Source organism: Taudactylus pleione, unplaced genomic scaffold (genome assembly GCF_031769625.1).
Source record: "Taudactylus pleione unplaced genomic scaffold, aTauple2 ptg000673l, whole genome shotgun sequence".
Lineage (NCBI taxonomy): Eukaryota > Metazoa > Chordata > Amphibia > Anura > Myobatrachidae > Taudactylus > Taudactylus pleione.
In genome coordinates, this window is record NW_028285075.1 from 81,663 (window position 1) to 101,421 (window position 19,759).

A 19,759-nucleotide genomic window follows, 5' to 3' on the forward strand; every position below is an offset into this window, starting at 1 on the left:
TACTGGAGCCCTGGCCAGGCAGCGTGGCTCGCAGAATCTCCCATGCTCTCCTGGAGCTCGGGCAGGCGTGCCTCGCTCGCAGAATATCCCATACTCTCCTGGAGCTCGGGTAGGGATGCCTCACTCGCACCATCTCCCATGCTCTCCTGGAGCCCCGGCAGGGACGCCTCGCTCGCAGAATCTCCCATGCTCTCCTGGAGCCCTGGCCAGGCTGCATTGCTCGCAGAATCTCTCATGCTCTCCTGGAGCCCGGGCAGGGATGCATTGCTCGCAGAATCTCCCATGCTCTCCTGGAGCTCGGGCAGGGACGCCTCGCTCGCAGAATCTCCTATGCTCTCCTGGAGCTCGGGCAGGGACGCCTCGCTCGCAGAATCTCCTATGCTCTCCTGGAGCCCTGGCCAGGCTGCGTTGCTCGCAGAATCTCCCAAGCTCTCCTGGAGCTTGGGCAGGGACGCCTCGCTCACAGAATCTCCCATCCTCTCCTGGAGCTCTGGCCGGGACGCCCCACTTGTAGAATCTCCCTTGCTCTCCTGGAGCCCTGGCCAGGCCGCCTTTCCTGCCAAATCTCCCATGCTCTCCTGAAGCCCTGGCCGGTATGCCTCTCTCTCAGAATCTCCCATGCTCTCCTGGATCCCTGACCGGGACACCTCACTCGCAGAATCTCCCATGCTCTCCTGGAGCCCTGGCCGGGCCGCCTTGTCTGCCAAATCTCCCATGCTCTCCTGGAGCCCTGGCCGGTCTGCCTCGCCCGCCGAATCTCCCATGTTCTCCTGGGGCCCTGGCCGGAATGCCTCTCCCTCAGAATCTCCTATCATCTCCTGGAGCCCTGGCCGGGACGCCTCGCTCGCAGCATCTCCCATGCTCTCCTGGAGCCCTGGCCGGGACGCCTCGCTCGCAGAATCTCCCATGCTCTCCTGGAGCCCTTGCCGGGACGCCTTGCTCTCAAAATCTCCTATGCTCTTCTGGTGCCCTGGCCGGGCCGCCTCACTCGCAGAATTTCCCATGCTCTCCTGGAGCCCTGGCCGGGATGCCTCACTTGCAGAATTTCCCATGCTCTCCTGGAGCCCTGGCCAGGAAGCAGTGCTCTCAGAATCTCCAATGTTCTCCTGGAGCCCTGGCCGCACCGCCCCACTCGCCGAATCTCCCATGCTCTCCTGGGGCCCTGGCCAGGACGCTCCGCTCGCAGAATCTCCCATGCTCTCTTGGAGCCCTGGCAAAGATGCCTCGCCCGCCAAATCTCCCATGATCTCCTGGAGCCCTGGCCGGGCCACCTCGCCCGCTGAATCTCCCATGCTCTCCTGGAGCCCTGGCCGGGATGCCTTGCCCGCAGAATCTCCCATGCTCTCCTGGAGCCCTGGCCGGGACGCAACACTCTCAGAATCTCCCATGCTCTCCTGGAGCCCTGGCCGGGGCGCCTCGCTCGCAGAATCTCCCAATGCTCTCCTGGTGCTCTGGCCGGGACGCCTCACTCTCAGAATCTCCCATGCTCTCCTGGAGCCCTGGCCGGGACGCCTCGCTCGCAGAATCTCCCATGCTCTCCTAGAGCCCTGGCCGGGACACCCCGCTCGCAGAATCTCCCATGCTCTCCTGGAGCCCTGGCCGGGACGCCCCGCTCGTAGAATCTACCATGCTCTCCTGGGCCCTTTTTCAAAACCTCATCGGGACTTCCGGAGGTTGCAGTTCCCCTGCCTGCCACCGGGCAGTACGCTGCTGGGAAGGTATAAGGGAAGGGTCTTCCCCGTTCAGCCTGGCTGTGAGACCAATGGGGCTCCCGCACTGGCGAAGGAAGCTCTCATGCCGGTCACCCTCTGGTTCCCTGATCGGGCCAGCTCAGTCACAGTATCTCCCTCGCACTCCTGGTAAAGGGAGGGGGAACGTTCACACGGTTCAGCCCACCCGGGAACCACTCCTGCGAAGGGGCTCTCACCCCGGTCACACTCTGGTTCCCTGATCAGGCCAGCTCAGTCACAGTATCTCCCTCGCGCTCCTGGTAAAGGGAGGGAGAAGGTTCGCCCTGTTCAGCCCAACCGGGACCCACACCTGCGAAGGGGCTCTCACCCCGGTCACTCTCTGGTTCCCTGATCAGGTCAGCTTAGTCACAGTATCTCCCTCGCGCTCCTGGTTTCCGCTCCGGGCCACCTCACTCGCAGAGTCTCCCATGCTCTCCTGGAGCCCTGGCCACCTCACTCGCAGAATCTCCCATGCTCTCCTGGAGTCCTAACCGGGACGCCTTGCCCACAGAATCTCCCAAGCTCTCCTGGAGCCCTGGCCGGGACGCCTCGCTCGCAGAATCTCCCATGCTCTCCTGGAGCCCTGGCCGGGCCGCCTTTCCCGCCGAATCTCCCATGCTCTCCTGGAGCCCTGGCCGGTCTGCCTCACCCGCCGATTCTCCCATGCTCTCCTGGAGCCCTGGCCGAGAAGGTTCACCCTGTTCAGCCCAACCGGGAACCACATCTGCGAAGGGGCTCTCACCCCGGTCACCCTCTGGTTCCCTGATCGGGCCAGCTCAGTCACAGTATCTTCCTCGCGCTCCTGGTAAAGGGAGGGAGAAGTTTCGCCCTGTTCAGCCCAACCAGGAACCACACCTGCATAGGGGCTCTCACCCCGGTCACCCTCTGGTTCCCTGGTCGGGCCAGCTTAGTCACAGTATCTCCCTCGCGCTACTGGTTCCCGCTCCGGGACTCCTCGCTCGCAGAGTCCCCATGGGTCTCATGGTGCCGGGCCTGGGCCTCCTCGGGTGGGAGAAGACCCCCCCCCTCTCGGCGTTCTCTCTTGCCTGCTCCTAACAATCCGGCGGAGGAATTCCCCCAGACGTCACGGCATTGGTGCTGCGCGCCACCTTCAGCGGCGACTTCTCCCTTTCTTCCCCGAGGCCTTGGAAGCGCCGGCCAGACGCGGGCACCCTGATCCGACCTCATTGGGGCCTCCGCAGAGGGGAGTATTTTTAAAATAGCCGCCCATGAAATTTAAACATGGGGAGAGTATATGGTGGGGACATGCCCCCCCAGGCGCCCCCTGCCCCCCTGGTGGACACGTGGCACCATTGCACCCCAAAAAAAGTTTTAGGGAAAAAAAAATAGCCACCCATGAAATTAAAACATGGGGAGAGTGTAAGGTGCAGAAATGCCCCCCAGTGGACGTGCAGCGCAACAGCACCCCAATTTATTTATTTTTTTAAATAGCCGCCCATGAAATTAATACATGGGGAGAGTGTAAGGTGAGGAGAGTGTATGGTGGGGACACGCCCCCAGGTGCCCCCTGCCGGACACGTGGCGCCATTGCACCCCAAAAATTTTTTTAGGGAAAAAAAAATAGCCGCCCATGAAATTAAAACATGGGGAGAGTGTAAGGTGCAGAAATGGCCCCCAGTGGACGCGCAGCGCAACAGCACCCCAAAGTTTTTTGTTTTTTTTTAAATCGCCGCCAATGAAATTAAAACATGGGGAGAGTGTAAGGTGAGGACATGCCTCCCCAGGTGCCCCCTCCCCCCCTGGTGGACACGTGGCGCTATTGCACTCCAAAAAAAATTTGGGGAAATAAAAATAGCCGCCCATGAAATTAAAACATGGGGAGAGTGTAGGGTGCAGAAACGCCCCCCCAGGCGGACACGTGGCGCCATTGCACCCCAAAAAATTTTTTGGGGAAAAAAAATAGCCGCCCATGAAATTAAAACATGGGGAGAGTGTAAGGTGCAGAAGTGCCTCCCAGTGGATGCGCAGCGCGACAGCACCCAAATTTTTTTTATTTTTTTTAAATAGCCGCCCATGAAATTAAAACATGGGAAGAGTGTAAGGTGGGGACACGCCTCCCCAGGTGCCCCCTCCCCCCTGGTGGACACGTGGCGCCATTGCACCCCAAAAAATTTTTGGGGGAAAATTAATAGCCGCCCATAAAATTAAAACATGGGGAGAGTGTAAGGTGCAGAAATACCTCCCAGTGGATGCGCAGCGTGACAGTACCCCAAAATTATTATTATTTTTTTTAAATAGCTTCCCATGAAATTAAAACATGGGAAGAGTGTAAGGTGGGGACACGCCCCCCCAGGTGCCCCCCTAGTGGATGCGCAGCAACACTACTGGAATTTTTTTTTAGTCTCCCCGGGAAGCCTTGCTGCTGCCACGGGGAGCCCAGTCACCACTTACAGGTTGAAATCAGTATTGCAGCAGTGCCCAAAAGTTTTCTTCCATTTTTTTTTTTTTGTCGGTCAGAGATCTCTTAAACACACACCCTCAGCACGGCATGCACACTGACACCCATAACACTCTTGGAAACGTGATTTTCAGGGACATGCCCAATTGCTATGTGGGGTAACAGGGACATGCCTCCTCTTTCGTCCCCAATGGTTTGACTCATGGGTACTTCATTTTAGGTCCCCACTGTGCTAGATGTACCACCGGTGTTTGTGTGCTGTCCACCCCAAGTCCCCAGAAAGATAGAATTGCAAGAGCACACACACACACACAATTATATTTAGCAAGAACCGCCAGCACACACCTCCATTCTTTCTTATTTTTATTGTGGGCACAGGCACATCCACTATTCCTCTCTCTGTTCATGTGCGGTACCCAGGCCACGGCTATTGGCTTAAGCTCCGCCCCTGGCCTCAAGCCCCACCTCCTATTGCTGCCGGACTTAAGCCCCGCCTTCCAGCGACGTCAGTCTTTGGGAAGGCAGGGGATAGAGCTGGACAAGAGGAGAGGCAGTGACGTGAGCTAGTCACGTCACTGCAACGGCTCCCTCCATTGAAGTCAGTGGTGGGAGCCGCAGGATAAACTTTAGTAACCCTGCGGTTCCCACCATTGAGTACAATGGAGGAGCCGTTCATTGGCTGAGAGGCGGGTCCTGACCTCTCTCAGCCAATGAACGCACAGACACAGGGCTTTAAAGGATGAAGCAGCGTCTGTGGGCATCATTCGGGAAGGAATAATCATTCTGGTTAGTATGAATATTCCTTAAAGCGATGGTCGGGTTTCTCGTTTTTTTATTTTAACCCATGGATGCCTACTGGAGAAGGGGACCACTGGAGGTATTGTGTGAGTGTGTGTATGTATGTATTAAAGTTATACTTTGTAAGGTGTGTGTGTTTCTTGGGACATTTCTTTACAGGTGAACTACAAGTCCCAGTGGGCCCTTAATGCCCTGCATGCTGGTACTTGTGGTTCCCCAAGTAACAGCATGCGGGGGAGGCTTGCTGGGACCTGCAGTTCTACTGAAAAGACAATGTTTATTCACTTCTAATTTTACACCACACTTTCACAATCAACCCGCCACCCAGGGGTGGCGGGGATAGCCCCGGGCTATCAGCTCAGGCTAGGGGTGCCCTGGAGAGGGAGAACCCTTTTTTTGAAGGGGTCTCCAACTCCCCAGGAATCCCTGGCCTGGGCTGACTAATGGTCAGGGCTGATACTGCGGCTGGGGGGCCCGGTGATAGTCCCCCATTAGAAAGGGTCCAGGGCTGGTTTTGGATCTTACAGGGGATCCCTATGCAAAATTTTCCCTGTAAATCCAGAACCAGCTCTGCTTCCCATTGCCCAGTGCTGGTTGGACTGAGGACCTCATTCAGAGGCGCTCGCAAAATGCTCCGGGACTTGCGCACGCACAGTGCAGCCGCTGCGCGTGCGCAGGACCTCTACATCGACCTGCTTGCGAGCGCATCGGCGCTTGCGAGCTGGTCTGAATGAGACCCTAAGTACGGGGAGACCCTATGTCATTTTTTCCCTGTACTTAGTCAACCAGAACTGGGTTGGCAAAGTCCGGGTCTGGTTCTGATTAAGAGGGGGACCTCACGTTATTTTTTTTTTAAAATTTAACACTTTAAATGCTTTTCCCAGCCAGATACTTAAAGGCATCTCACTGATGTCTGCATGTATCTGTGTGACAACGAACTGCTCATGCTGCGAGTGAAAGCATGAAGCAGTTCGTGTGTCAGGGATTTGCAGGTCGTTTTGAAGGGTGATTTGCCGTTCGATTTGGACATCATATTAAGGGCCCCCACACCCACCAGGGTTAAAGTGGGCTGGAACGGGAAATGGAACCAGTTCAACCTCCGCTGGCCCACTTAACCCCGGCGCCGCAGGGAGGCTCTATTTGCCGGGCGCCCCCTGAAATTTTGTTACCAGCGGGTGCCCGGCTCCCTCCCCACAGCGGCAACCGGAGCCAGAGGCTGGAGCTCACTCCTGAGCTCCGACTTCCGGCTCCCACATGCACTATGGGAGAGATGTTATGAGCAGCCAGCGGACCGGACAGCAGCAGACGCGATGCTTAAGGTAAGTATTGGTTTGATTTCTCTGTGTGCAAGCAGCTTCATTATAGGCAGGGGCGGATTGCTCCACCTGGACAGCGGGAAAGTTCCCGCTGGGTCGGTCCCATGAACCCTTCTGCTGGGCCGGCTGTCATCGGCTGCCAGGCCAGGCCAATTTCTATGTGCCGGGCTGCCGGCTGCGGCGCTTCCTGTATTGGCGTTCCGCTATGGAACGCCAACTGGAAGCTGTCATCTGCTCCGGCTAGCAGGCACTTCATAGTGCCGTTAGCCAGAAGCAGTGCTGCAGCGGAAGTGCAGCGGAGTCAGCGTACGGAGCGCTTGTGCTCCAGCCAGGACACTGCGGGAGGTCGGGGAAAAGTATGGCAGAGTTAAAAGGGGTCGTCCATTTTTGCACAAGACCACCCCTCAGCTGTGCGGGCAACGGGCAACACCGGTCAGAAGTCAGGACTCAGGAGCTGGTCGTGATGCCGGATTTAGCAGGGGACGGAGCGGTTCCTCATCCTCCTCAGCTCTCCTGCCCAGTGGTACTCCAGCACGGTCTGACATTCATCATACAGCGATCTTGGACCCTGCAGCCGCCGCACTACTGTCACAGCATGACCTGGAGTATATATATACTATTTTTTGCTTATGAATTTCATGAAAACTAATTTTTTATAAATTTGTATGTAGTCCGCTGTAGAAATGTTATATACTGTGTGTGTGTGTGTGTGTGTGTGTATATATATATATATATATAATATATATATATATATATATATATATATATATATACACGGTATATATATATATATATATACACACACATATCTCGCAAGTACTCCACTCCACAATAATGGTAGCTGCCCACATGCCCTCCTAGATGCTATATCTCTAAATAAAGGAGCTCCCTTGATGTCCCTGCTCTCACCCTCCCTGTAACTCCCCCTCTGTGTCCCTGCTTTCACCCTCCCTGTAACTCCCCCTCTGTGTCCCTGCTCTCACCCTCCCTGTAACTCCCCCTCGTTGTCCCTGCTCTCACCCTCCCTGTAACTCCCCCTCGTTGTCCCTGCTCTCACCCTCCCTGTAACTCCCCCTCTGTGTGCCTGCTCTCACCCTCCCTGTAACTCCCCCTTGGTGTCCCTACTCTCACCCTCCCTGTAACTCCCCCTCAGTGTCCCTGGCCTCACCCTCCCTGTAACTCCCCCTCGGTGTCCCTGCTCTCACCCTCCCTGTAACTCCCCCTCGGTGTCCCTGCTCTCACCCTCCCTGTAACTCCCCCTCTGTGTGCCTGCTCTCACCCTCTCTGTAACTCCCCCTCGGTGTTCCCACTCTCACCCTCCCTGTAACTCCCCCTCGGTGTCCCTGGCCTCACCCTCCCTGTAACTCCCCCTCGGTGTCCCTACTCTCACCCTCCCTGTAACTCCCCCTCGTTGTCCCTGCTCTCACTCTGCCTGTAACTCCCCCTCGGTGTCCCTACTCTCACCCTCCCTGTAACCCCCCCTCAGTGTCCCTGGCCTCACCCTCCCTGTAACTCCCCCTCGGTGTCCCTGCTCTCACCCTCCCTGTAACTCCCCCTCGGTGTCCCAGCTCTCACCCTCCCTGTAACTCCCCCTCGGTATCCCTGCTCTCACCCTCCCTGTAACTCCCCCTCGGTGTTCCTGACCTCACCCTCCCTGTAACTCCCCCTCGGTGTCCCTACTCTCACCCTCCCTGTAACTCCCCCTCTGTGTCCCTTCCCTCACCCTCCCTGTAACTCCCCCTCGGTGTCCCTGCTCTCACCCTCCCTGTAACTCCCCCTCGGTGTCCCTGGCTTCACCCTCCCTGTAACTCCCCCTCGGTGTCCCTACTCTCACCCTCCCTGTAACTCCCCCTCGGTGTCCCTGGCCTCACCCTCCCTGTAACTCCCCCTCTGTGTCCCTTCCCTCACCCTCCCTGTAACTCCCCCTCGGTGTCCCTGCTCTCACCCTCCCTGTAACTCCCCCTCAGTGTCCCTGCTCTCACCCTCCCTGTAACTCCCCCTCAGTGTCCCTGCTCTCACCCTCCCTGTAACTCCCCCTCAGTGTCCCTGCTCTCATCCTCCCTGTAACTCACACTGCGTGCCTGTCACTCAATCTCAATATTCCTGCCACTCATACTCACTGTCACATTCACCTTTGTATCACTCACACTGACCCTCAATGTCCCTACACTCATCAATTACAGTAGTCCTGCCAGTCACACAAACACCCACAATGTTACTGTCACACACTCACTCTGGCACTCACATTTAATAACACACAAACACCATCAATGTTCTCCATTATAAAAAATTATCAAGAAAGAATGTCAGAAAGGAAGAAGACACAGACATAGAGGGCAGGAGAGCGAGAGGGGGAAAAGTGGAAGACAGGAGGGAAGAGAGAGAAAAAGTAGTGGGATGAGACAAATGGGAAGGAGAATATCAGAGCGAGAGAGAGAAAGTGCGGAGGAAGAAAAGAGATATGAGGAAAAGACAGAGCCGGAAGTGAGGGATGGAATAAAAAGGGGGAAAAGGGGAGGAGAAGCAGGGAGCAGAAGAGAGAGAAAGAGAGAGTAGAAAAATAAATACATTCAGGCAGCATTGTGGACAGCAATAGTTTAAAAAATAAAAAGAAAGCCAGGCAAAGCTGGCCATTACCTTTAGATTGTGTGTGTGTGTGTATGTATATATGATTATGTTTTTAAATGTTAATTTTTGTGTGGATATTTCTTTGTTATAATGTGTATTTTAGGAAGAGCGTAATAGCCGAATCCACACTAAATTTTAACGCACACACGCAAGATCCACACTGGGTTCAATGTTAAAAGTAAAGTGAAAAGCATTTTAAAAAAAAATTTTTGTGTCCAACTCAGAATCAGGTCCAATGATGAGGGATCCCGCCCTCCTCGATAGACCCCACCCCCTCAACAGGACATGCCTCCATTAGGACTGCTTCCATAAATTTCCCGGGCTGGTTTTTCATCCCAATCTGCCCCTGATTATAGAGGACACTACTACTGGGGTCAATACTTGGGGGGCATTACTATTGGGGGCACTACTACTGGGGGCAATACTCAAAGGGCATTACTATTGGGGCACTACTACTGGGGGCATTACTAGTGGGGGCATTTATACAGGTGGCACTACTACAGGAGGCATTACTATTGGGGGCACTACCACAGGGGGCATTACTACTGAGGCATGACTACTGCAGGCACTACTAATGAGGGCACTACTACTGGGGACAATCCATAAAGGGCAGCACTACTGTGGGCTCTGCAAAAGGGGCACTACCACTGTGGGCACTGTCAATACTGGGGGCACTGCAAAAGGGGCACTACCACTACTGGGTGCACTGCATAAGGGGCACTACCACTACAGGGGGCACTACCACTACTGGGGGCATTGCATAAGGGGCACCACTACTGGGGGCACTGCATAAGGAGCACCACTACTGAGGGTATTACATAAGGGGCACTACTGCTGTGCTGTGGGCATTGTGTAAGAGGCACTACTACTGTGGGCATTATGTGTATTAGGGGCACCACTACTGTGGGCATTGTGTATAAGGGGCACTACTGTGGGCATTGTGTAAAAGGGGCACTACTGTGTGTCATAACATGAATAAGGGGCACTAGTACTATGTAGTGTAGTGTGAATCTGGCACTATGTGCAGTGTAATGTGGATAACTGTGCAACTGGCGAGTAATATTTCATGTGGGTGCCTATATGTGTGTTGTTTTTCCTGTGGGTGTATAATGTGCATTTTTTTCTTGTGTGTGCTTGAAGTTCGATTTCACTGGGGAGACAGTGCTAAATGTCCTCCTTTCAGTATTTAACAAACAGCGCTAAGCTTAGCTTATCGCTGTTTGTCAATGTACCGCTTACGAGTGATACGGTCCCCATTGCACATACCCCCATTTCGTCCATATTTAATAGGGGCCCCCACAGACCTTAATCCGGCCCTGCCCTTTCTACTTATAGTGAATCCATCATCTTCATTCAATGGAAGCAGCCATTTTGTTGGTTGGACCAATAGTCGGAAGTGGACCACTGCACAAAATGTCTGCCTTCACCGGTATAACAAACTATAGGCATAGTTTTCTTTGTGTACTCTTGTACCTCTTGTGTTAAATGTGAAGAGCCATCAACACCTGAAGCAATTACCTCACTGCTGTTTATTATTTTAACACATACAGTTAACATTCCTCAGTTTCCAGTTAAAAGGAGGGACGAGAGAGGGAGAGAAAAGAAAAGAACCTCAGAGGATAATAGAAACCAATGTTCAGTATGCTTTGTAATGTCAGTCCATGTTAATTTGGAATGTTAGTCCATATCACCAATAAACTTACACATTTTCTTAAGGATGTAAATAGTTTGTTCTTCTTAGTACCATCAATTTCACAATCTGTAATTATTCCCACTCACCAGAACAAATCACCCAAAATCAAGGCTAATGAAATTTTTACCAAATATCATCAACAACCCATGCAATCCACACATGCAAAGAAATCAAACCATAGATATCCATAAATTAAGTTATACGTAATAATGAGAAATGACACAGGAAAAAAGTATTGAACACACACTGAAATTGAATTAATACTTCGTACAAAAGTCTTTGTTGGTAATGACAGCTTCAAGACACCTCCTGTACTAGTCGCTTGCATTGCTCAGGTGTGATTTTGGCCCATTCTTCCACACAAACAGTCTTCAAATCCTCGTTTCATCTTCAGCATCCTGGTAGATAGATGGCAGTAGATTTTTATCAAGAATGTCTTGGTACATTTTTCCATTCATCCTTCCTTAAATCACATGAAGTATGCCAGTACCGTATGCTGAAAAACAGCCCCACACAATGATGTTCCCACCTCAAAACTTCATTGTTGGTATTGTGTTTTTGGGGTGATGTGCAGTGCCATTTCTCCTCCAAACATGGTGTGTATTATGGCATCCAAAGAGTTACATTTTGGTCTCACCTGACCAGACTATATTCTCCCAGTATTTCACAGGCTTCTCCAAATGTTGTGCAGCAAACTTTAAACGAGCTTCAACATGCTTTTTCTTCAGCAATGGAGTCTTGCGTGGTGAGCGTGCATACAGGCCATGGCGGTTGAGTGCATTACTTACTGTTTTCTTTGAAACAATTGTACCTGCTAGTTCCAGGTCTTTCTGAAGCTCTTCACAAGTGGTCCTTGGCTCTTGGACAACTCTTCTGATAATTCTTTTCACTCCTCTGTCAGAAATCTTGCAAGGAGACTTTGGTCGTGGCCGGTTTATGGTGAAATTATGTTCTTTCCACTTTCGGATTGCGGCCCCAACAGTGCTCACTGGAACATTCAGAAGTTTAGAAATCCTTCTGTAACCAATGCCATCAGTATGTTTTGCAACAATAAGGTTGCAAAGGTCTTGGGACAGCTCTTTGCTTTTAACTATCACGAGATGTTTCTTGTGTGACACCTTGGTAATGAGACACTTTTTTATAGGCCATCAGTTGAACCAGCTTATATTAATTTGCACTGACAAGGGTCAGGATTGCTTTCTAATTACTGATAGATTTCAGCTGGTGTCTTGGCTTTCCATGCCTTTTTACATCTCCCTTTCTTCATGTGTTAAATACTTTTTCCCTGTGTCATTTCACGTTATTATACATAACTTAATTTATGGACATCTATGGTTTGATTTCTTTGCATGTGTGGATTGCATGGGTTGTTGCAGACATTTGGTGAAAATTTCATTACAATAGCCCCATTACAAATATATTTACTGAGAAAAATGTTCATGTGTTCAATACTTATTTTACCTGCTGTATATACATACTTATATGTTTGTGTTTGTGTGGCTTTGAGCCATAGCATCTGGAGCAAGTATGCTATGGTGCACCCCCCCCCTCCATTTTGCTGAGGGTGATAGCAGTGCCCAGCTTTTCTCAAATATTTTTTCAACATACCACCCTGCACACATTCCCCTCCTGCTCACCAACTTGACTCTTCCTGCTCACTAACATGCCTCCCTCCTGCACACCAATATGCCCCTGTCTCAACACCCACATGCTCCCATCCTGCACACCCACATTCCATTACAATCTGCACACCAACATGTCTCCTCCTGCATTACCACATATGCCCTCTTTATGCACACTACATGCCCCCCTACTGTACGCCCCCTCCTCCACACCAACATGCTGACCCTCCTTCATACCAAAATGCCCCCCCTCCAGCACACCAACATGCCCTAGTACTGCACATCATCGTGCCCCCCCTTTCACACAATAACATGCTCCTCTCCTGTACCCCAACATGTCCATCCCTCCTGCAACCCAACATGGCCACTCCTGCACAACAAATTAGCCCCCACATTGCACTTTTTACTTACCCAATTTTCCTGTAGTGCTGTTAGCTGGTATAAAAAACCTGACTGGAATACCAGCAGCCCTGCTCCATGCAGTGTGACTGCAAGTTGTCGTTCTATGGCAGTCTATTAACTACTTGAAGGTGCAAATATTCACCCCAGATGGCGCCCCCAGTAGGCCTTCTAGCCTAGTGCATGAGCTATACATGCTCTACATATATATATATATATAGAGAGAGAGAGAGAGATCCATAGATCAGCACTCCCAATATAAACATAACTTGCCCGGGAGTCAGCTCCCCTGGTACTTGGTACAAATATGCAGAACGGGAGGCACTCCAGGGACTTGCGTCGTGGAATTAATGTAGGCACATACGGCAATGTAAATCCAATGTTTTGAGTTTATTCAACCCGAAACGTTGGATTTACATTGCCGTATGTGCCTACATTAATTCCATGACGCAAGTCCCTGGAGTGCCTCCCATTCTGCATATTTATATATACTAGTCGGAATGGGCAGCACTCCCTTTAGTAACAGCCCGGCGCCCTCCTGGACACCCTGAAGTCAGGGTCCAAAAATGTAGTAAGCAGGCTTGGCGGTACTCGGTAAATAAAACTCTGTCACACAGCGGGATAAAGAATTTCTTTATCCCGCTGTGTGACGCAGTTTCATTTACCGAGTGCTGCTTACTATATATATATATATATATATATATATAGAGCAAGTATATATATATATTATAAGAGCAAAAAGGCGGCACTCACGGGACTTATTTAGAGGAAAAAAATCACACTAACACAGCGTGTGAATGTCCGACATTTCGGTTTAGTTAACCGTTTTCAAGGACAAGAATCTTTCTTGTGACGTAGCTATTACATAATGAGGGAGGGCGTGCCAGTGGCACAACAGGTGAGGCTGCTGCCATAGGGGGCGCTCTTCCCTCACCTACTTTCTCCAACACGTCGATTCCAGGCTTGCAACTCCCAGCCAATCAGCACCGGGTTTGCGCCTCGAAAGCAACGCCTCTTTTCTCTGCTTTCCACGTGAGTTGCCGGCAGCCGCTGACGGAAAGCTGGGAGATGGTGAGGCGGAGTAACAGCGCATTATCATTTGCATCTAGAGGGGCTCATCTTGCAATACACAAAAAACATAAAAGGGCGTGGCTTCGCTGGTTATGTTTCACACACATCATTTATTACCCGATTCCGTCGTATCAACATCTAGCCATTATCTAGAGAAGCATTTTCCATACGTATGTTCTGGGCTCAAATTGGCAAAATGTTCGCCATGGGCATACTGATGAAAGTGCTATTAATAAAGAGGCACTGAAACATTGATCATTATGCTGCTGCCGGTGTGATATCCTTTATGCAAGGAGTGCCGCACGTACGAGGGATGTATTGCTGACTATATGCGGGCACCCGGTTACGTATTCAAGCTGCAGGGAGACCCAAACTTTATGTGCTATATATATATATATATATATACATATATATATATATAAATATATATATACACACACACACACACATATATATATATATACAGTACATACAGTATGTGGTATATACGTTGCCCACAGGAACAGTGACTATTGCAAAGGAAGGTTGCAGATATTACAATATTTTATTGCATTCAAACATCAAATTACTCCTAATGGCACTCTGATGTAAATTATGGCCCAAATGTAATGTAAGTGAAAGATTTGCAAAGTGCCATGATTTCATTGATTTAGCACTTAGATTTAATGCAGCCATTTTTAACATTACAAGACAAGACCACTTTTGGTTTGCATTGTTAAAAAGGGATGTAGTTGGCATCCCGAAAGTCAGGATGCTGGAGGTCTGAATGTCAGTGCCGGAATGCTCACAGCAGTCACAATCCTGTCAACAGCATCCCAACCGCTGACATGCCAACGGTAAGTATTAAGGGGAGGGTTAGGTTCAGGGGTTTGGGTTAGACACTAGGGGTAGGGTTAGCCTGCAGGGGGGAGGGTTAGGCTGCAGGGGGGGAAGGTTAGGGTAGGCCGCGAGGGAGGGGGGTTATGTCTAGGATGCGGGAAAGGAGCGTTAGGGTACTTACCAAGAGGTGTCAGCATTGCCACTCATTCAGGATTCCAGCGTTGGGATTCTCAGCGCCAGTATTCTGTGCGCCAGATCCCGTACCCAACCCGTTAAAAAAAGCTGCTTCAAATATAAGTACTCAGCCGCAGAAATCTCAGCACTTTGCAAAGCTTGCACTCTGGTACATTTGGGCCTATATAAATTAGATTCATTAATTAGATTTAAGTTATTTAGACAAGATGTGAAATATATATATATATATATATATATATATAAAAAAACCTTAATTAATACAGTTGTTTCAATTTGACTACTATTTTTAAAGGCGGTAGAAAATTTACTAGAAAATGCATATGGTTAAACTTAAAGGCTTGTTTCCTTCCATTGTATTTTTTTTTTACAGGAAAATAATATCTAAAAAAAAAAGCTAAATAATTAAGCAGTAAAACACGTATTATGGGGAAATTTAATTTTTTGTTTTTAATTTACAGCAGGAAGAATAGAAAGCATTCAGAAAACATTTTCCATAGTTTTTTAAGGGCAATTCAAAACATTTTGCATGGTTCCAGCAGCTGAGTTCTTCAACAGATCCATTGATTCAGTGATGTTTTTCTTACATGCACAATTACAAAAATAAAACTTACAAAAAAAGACATCTATATTAGCTTTACATGCAAGCCTTGGGGACCCCCGTTGGCGCCAACTACTGTGTGGAACTGCCGTAAGCGTGCAACCATGTAGGGATTTCACGTTATATTTTCTATTTCTCTCACACAGTACAGATGGGTTTTTGTTGTTTTTTGTTGTTGATTTAATGTTCACACTAGAAGCTTAAAATAAAAGGCTGAGAGACAGCGTAAGTTTAACAGTTACACATTATGACAGACTCCTGGCACTTGGGAAAAGTCATGTATCCCGTACAAGTGAACTGTTTGTATGTATCTTACATTCAAAATCCAAAATTTCACAGCCAAGGAATGGTCTATTGCAAAAAAGTTTGCTTTGTCAGATGCCCTTTTTAATCTGAAAAGCTCATTGCATCTGATGCTCTCGAACAGGCCCTTGTGACTGCATTTATGTTGGTACAGTAGCTTGGAAAGGTCCTGCACGTTACGGCTCTGATAACGTTATTGACACACCGAACAACACTGACCTTTTTTTTTTTTAGTACAAATATACAGAGAATACAGCATTACGACTGAGACCAGTACTCTTGCCAGGGTGAGAAAAAGTTACATTCTTCATGAAAAGTGGAAATATTTAATATACAATTCCAGATAACAAAATTCTAAAAGTTCTTCTAATGCTAATACTAATACATAAGAGCAGTGTTGTTATTCCAAAAAGGCGTTTTGATATGTTATTCTTCCCGTTCCTCATGAATACATAATAAAATACATTCTTCTTAGGACACTCAATGTCCCATCAAAAAAGAGCAGTATATATCTATTTTTAATGTACAGACTATTCATAATGGCAGATTGTGCGTGATCACATGAGAAGTATAGAACATATACATCATTTTTTTTAGCTTGTTCCTATCTGTACATCTCGCGTGAAAGGAAATTAACGGCTATTAAAAAAATGCAACAAGAGTACTGACCTCATCAATTTTTAGCTTCATTTTTAAACCTTCGTCTCGAACAACCTGGTTAAAAGTTTCTTACATATGCACATTGTGTAATCTTTACATTTTTAATTCTCAGTATAAAAAAAAATTATACAGTAGAAACTGTTTTATAGGGGAAAAAGGCTAGTACACCCTGAATAGTACTGTCTCCCCTTACAATCAAATATGTAACAGATTGTATTCTAAAAGTTTAGACAAGTATTGGCAATTAATGCCAAAAGTTTAATACCGAAGCACACTTATTGTATTTTTTTCTGTCTTTCAAATACCTCATAATCTGATCACTTTGGCTTGTTTCTGTGTGGAAATAATCATATATACCATGAGTTCCCTACAAGACCAGTTTGCATTATTTTTTTACACTTTTGTTTGTGTGCAATTATTTTACATTTTCTGACTTCCAGCAGGGAGATATGAAAATGTGAAACATATTTTCTACTTTCTTACTATTTATTTTTTTAATATTTTTTATTATTATTATTATTATTTTTTTTACATTTTTATTGAATTTAAGTCTACATTTTTCTTTAATTGGCGTGAGTGTATGGTGTTAAGCGTATATACCTTTTTATGAGTATCTGCTTTTGCAAATGTAACTTAATTTTCTTAAGCAATATAGCATTCACATTACTTGGCACCATTGGCAAAATAAATAAAAAAAAAATTAAAAAAATAAAATAAAAATTAATAAGATGATATAATGTTTTGGTAGACAAAAAAATTTAAATGTAAACATATTCATTTAGAAATGTTACTCTGCTTTTTCTCTAAGTCTAAATACAATAGCTCTTTTTTTGCAGTTTAGTCATGCTTTAGCAAAATGTTCTTGTAAAGAACATTTAAAATAAAGTACTCTTATAGTGAAATAAAATGTTTGATTCATTTTACAGACCATAGCCACTAATGCTTTGCTTTTTGTTCATTTCTTTTGTTTCATGCACATATCTTATTTTTTATATATATGTACAATATATACAGTTAACACATCCACACTTTTCTAATTAATCCCAGCAAACTATACAAATATTAGTGATCTCCAGCCATGTTATTGACCCACATCCATGTAAGTAATTTCATTCAAGTCAGTAATAACCACTTTCAAATAATATTTCTCATTTCCAGGCCTGCCTTCTATATACAAATCTTTCTAAGGTTTGTTATATGATAAGACCAAATATACTAACTGGCCAGCACGCAGCACCACATTGATTTTTAGGTGGCAAAATGTTCAGGCAATGTAAATGCAACCCTTTTGGGCAGTATATGTTTAAAAGCGATCGATAGACGCAAGGGTTTTTTTCTGTGTTTTTTTTTTTCAGCTATGCTTGTAGAGTCTATAGCTAAAACCTTTACGTATATGAACATTTATAATCATGAAAAAAAAAAAATACATTTTTAGAACATACAGTAGTCATCCTGCCTCCTAACTTGTATATCTTTTCATTATAATTATTTGTGCATAACATACTGGTAATTTCGTAGTGAGGAAAAAGTTCCAGCATTCTATGGTGTCTTCACCTTTTAAAAATGAAGATTACAAACACTGGTAGAGATGAGGGTGTACATTGTCCACTGTGACCATCGTGCTGTTGAGACTAATCTACGGGACAAATTAGCTACTCAACCAAGTGGCCAGTGGACTGAGCGGTTGGTTCTTCATGTGTTATGTGAATATTTAATAAATATATATATGTATATATAGGGGATAGTAGTAATTATACAGTGCACAATCATTTTTGTGAGATGGATATATAATATATAATTTAAACCAAATCCTATTAACAATCTCAAAATGGTGACGTTAGCATTTTTTTTGATCTACCTCTGTGTTAGCAATGTATTCACCATGGACTAAATCCTTCTCACGTAAAATATAATGTGCACAATGCATAGATATGTCTATATACATATATGGGTAAAAGAACCAATAAAGCATTTTGAAAAAACCCAATAAGGATTATGTACGGTCCGACAAATTCCTGGACCACACTAAAAGGCAGATACACGTGAAGTCTACGTTCTTTGTAGACTTGTGTTTCGATAATGCTCTTAAGCTCTACTGTAACTAATGTCATGGATATACATTGCATATGTTATATGGTGTATGTATGCAAAATACTTCAGAGCTGGGGATCTGTACAAGAAGCAGCTCAGGTAAGGACAGTAAGAACATAAGTCTGTCAAGCTAAGATATGGTCCAAACTCTTCATTCATTCAAGGATTCCCATGGGCTTAGCTCTTTGTGAGTGATTGATGGCTCTGGGTTTTGCATTCAGGCTTTGCTTGTGCATTTCCACCTTTCCTCAATAATTTTTGGTATAATATTTGTACAGTTCCACACGTTGTTTGAATTCAGCCCTATGTGAATCATGCTGCTCCCACCTCAGAGATTGGAGCTACTCTCAATCATCTCCTGGCGCCATTATATTTTGTTTGTTTCCCATGATTCAACAGAAGATTAAAATCCAAGATGTCTTGTTGAACAAAGCAAAAGTTGTCCATGAAAGTGCAAATGCAATGACCAAAAAGATTACTGTTAAAATCCTGCAGATGATCTCTTGAAAACCGCAGTGTTATTTTATTTTTATTTTTTTTGTTGCATGTCTCTGCTAAAAACAGAAAATGAAAACAGTCCAAAAAGCGCTGTCACATTGCTAAGGGACGCTGATTTAATTCTTCAAGTTCCTTGGCCTTTTTCAATTCTTTCACTCTGAAGAAAAAAAAAAAAAGAAGGAAATATATAGTGAGACAGCCTTAAGAATGCATACAGACATCTTGTGCAAGTTACATGGATTTACTGCATAAACAAAATAAGGTAATACTCATGCATAAGTGCCTGCCATGTGAAATAGCAAAACAGCCATTGATCAAACTGCCGAAAGTGTGTTTTCAACTGTTGTCCTGTAAGTGCCCTCCACCATATCCTCCCTCCATGGCTGATGTTACCAGGGAAGTAAAGAATTAGAGGGGGTTTAAATTAAAGGGGAACTCCAGACATTAAGTCATGTTTATCCATCAACTCCGAACCCTCAAATAAAAGCAACTTGAGGGTTCAATGTGCAAGAGATACTCATTCACACCAACGGATGTTATGGAAATTCCCCCGCCATGGCAGCCTGGAGAATTTTGACTACTAATTGCATATGGATAGGTTTTTAGAGTGGAAGCTGACACCTTGTCCCATCAGATTCTCTCTGACAATGCAACGCAATGCAATTCCTATTCAGAATCCACCAAACTGTCCTAGTGTTGTAGGTGTCGGAGGCTATGTTACTGAGTGCAGGACTTCCTTGCATGTAGCCCCTGTATCTCTACTGGTCTGGAAGAATGAGGCTTTAGGACGCCTAAAGTTTAATTGAATGTGGGTGCGGTTATACATAAAATAGATGAATGCAAAATTAAAGAATACGGTCAATTAAAACGAGTCTGGTGGGACTAGCACTAAACACCATGGGGCGGATTCATATAGCCA

General features: G+C 46.8%; 1 protein-coding gene across 1 annotated transcript in view; it reads right to left on the reverse strand.

Moving 5' to 3' along the window:
- Window positions 1-15,111: 15,111 nt before the first annotated feature.
- CAMTA1 (calmodulin binding transcription activator 1) overlaps window positions 15,112-19,759 on the reverse strand; it is a 1,701,345-nt gene continuing 1,696,697 nt past the window's right edge. The window contains exon 23 of the mRNA XM_088455852.1: window positions 15,112-18,997. Coding sequence (XP_088311978.1) covers window positions 18,965-18,997 — 33 coding nt within the window. The 3' untranslated portion in view covers window positions 15,112-18,964. The remainder of the gene's footprint in view (window positions 18,998-19,759) is intronic.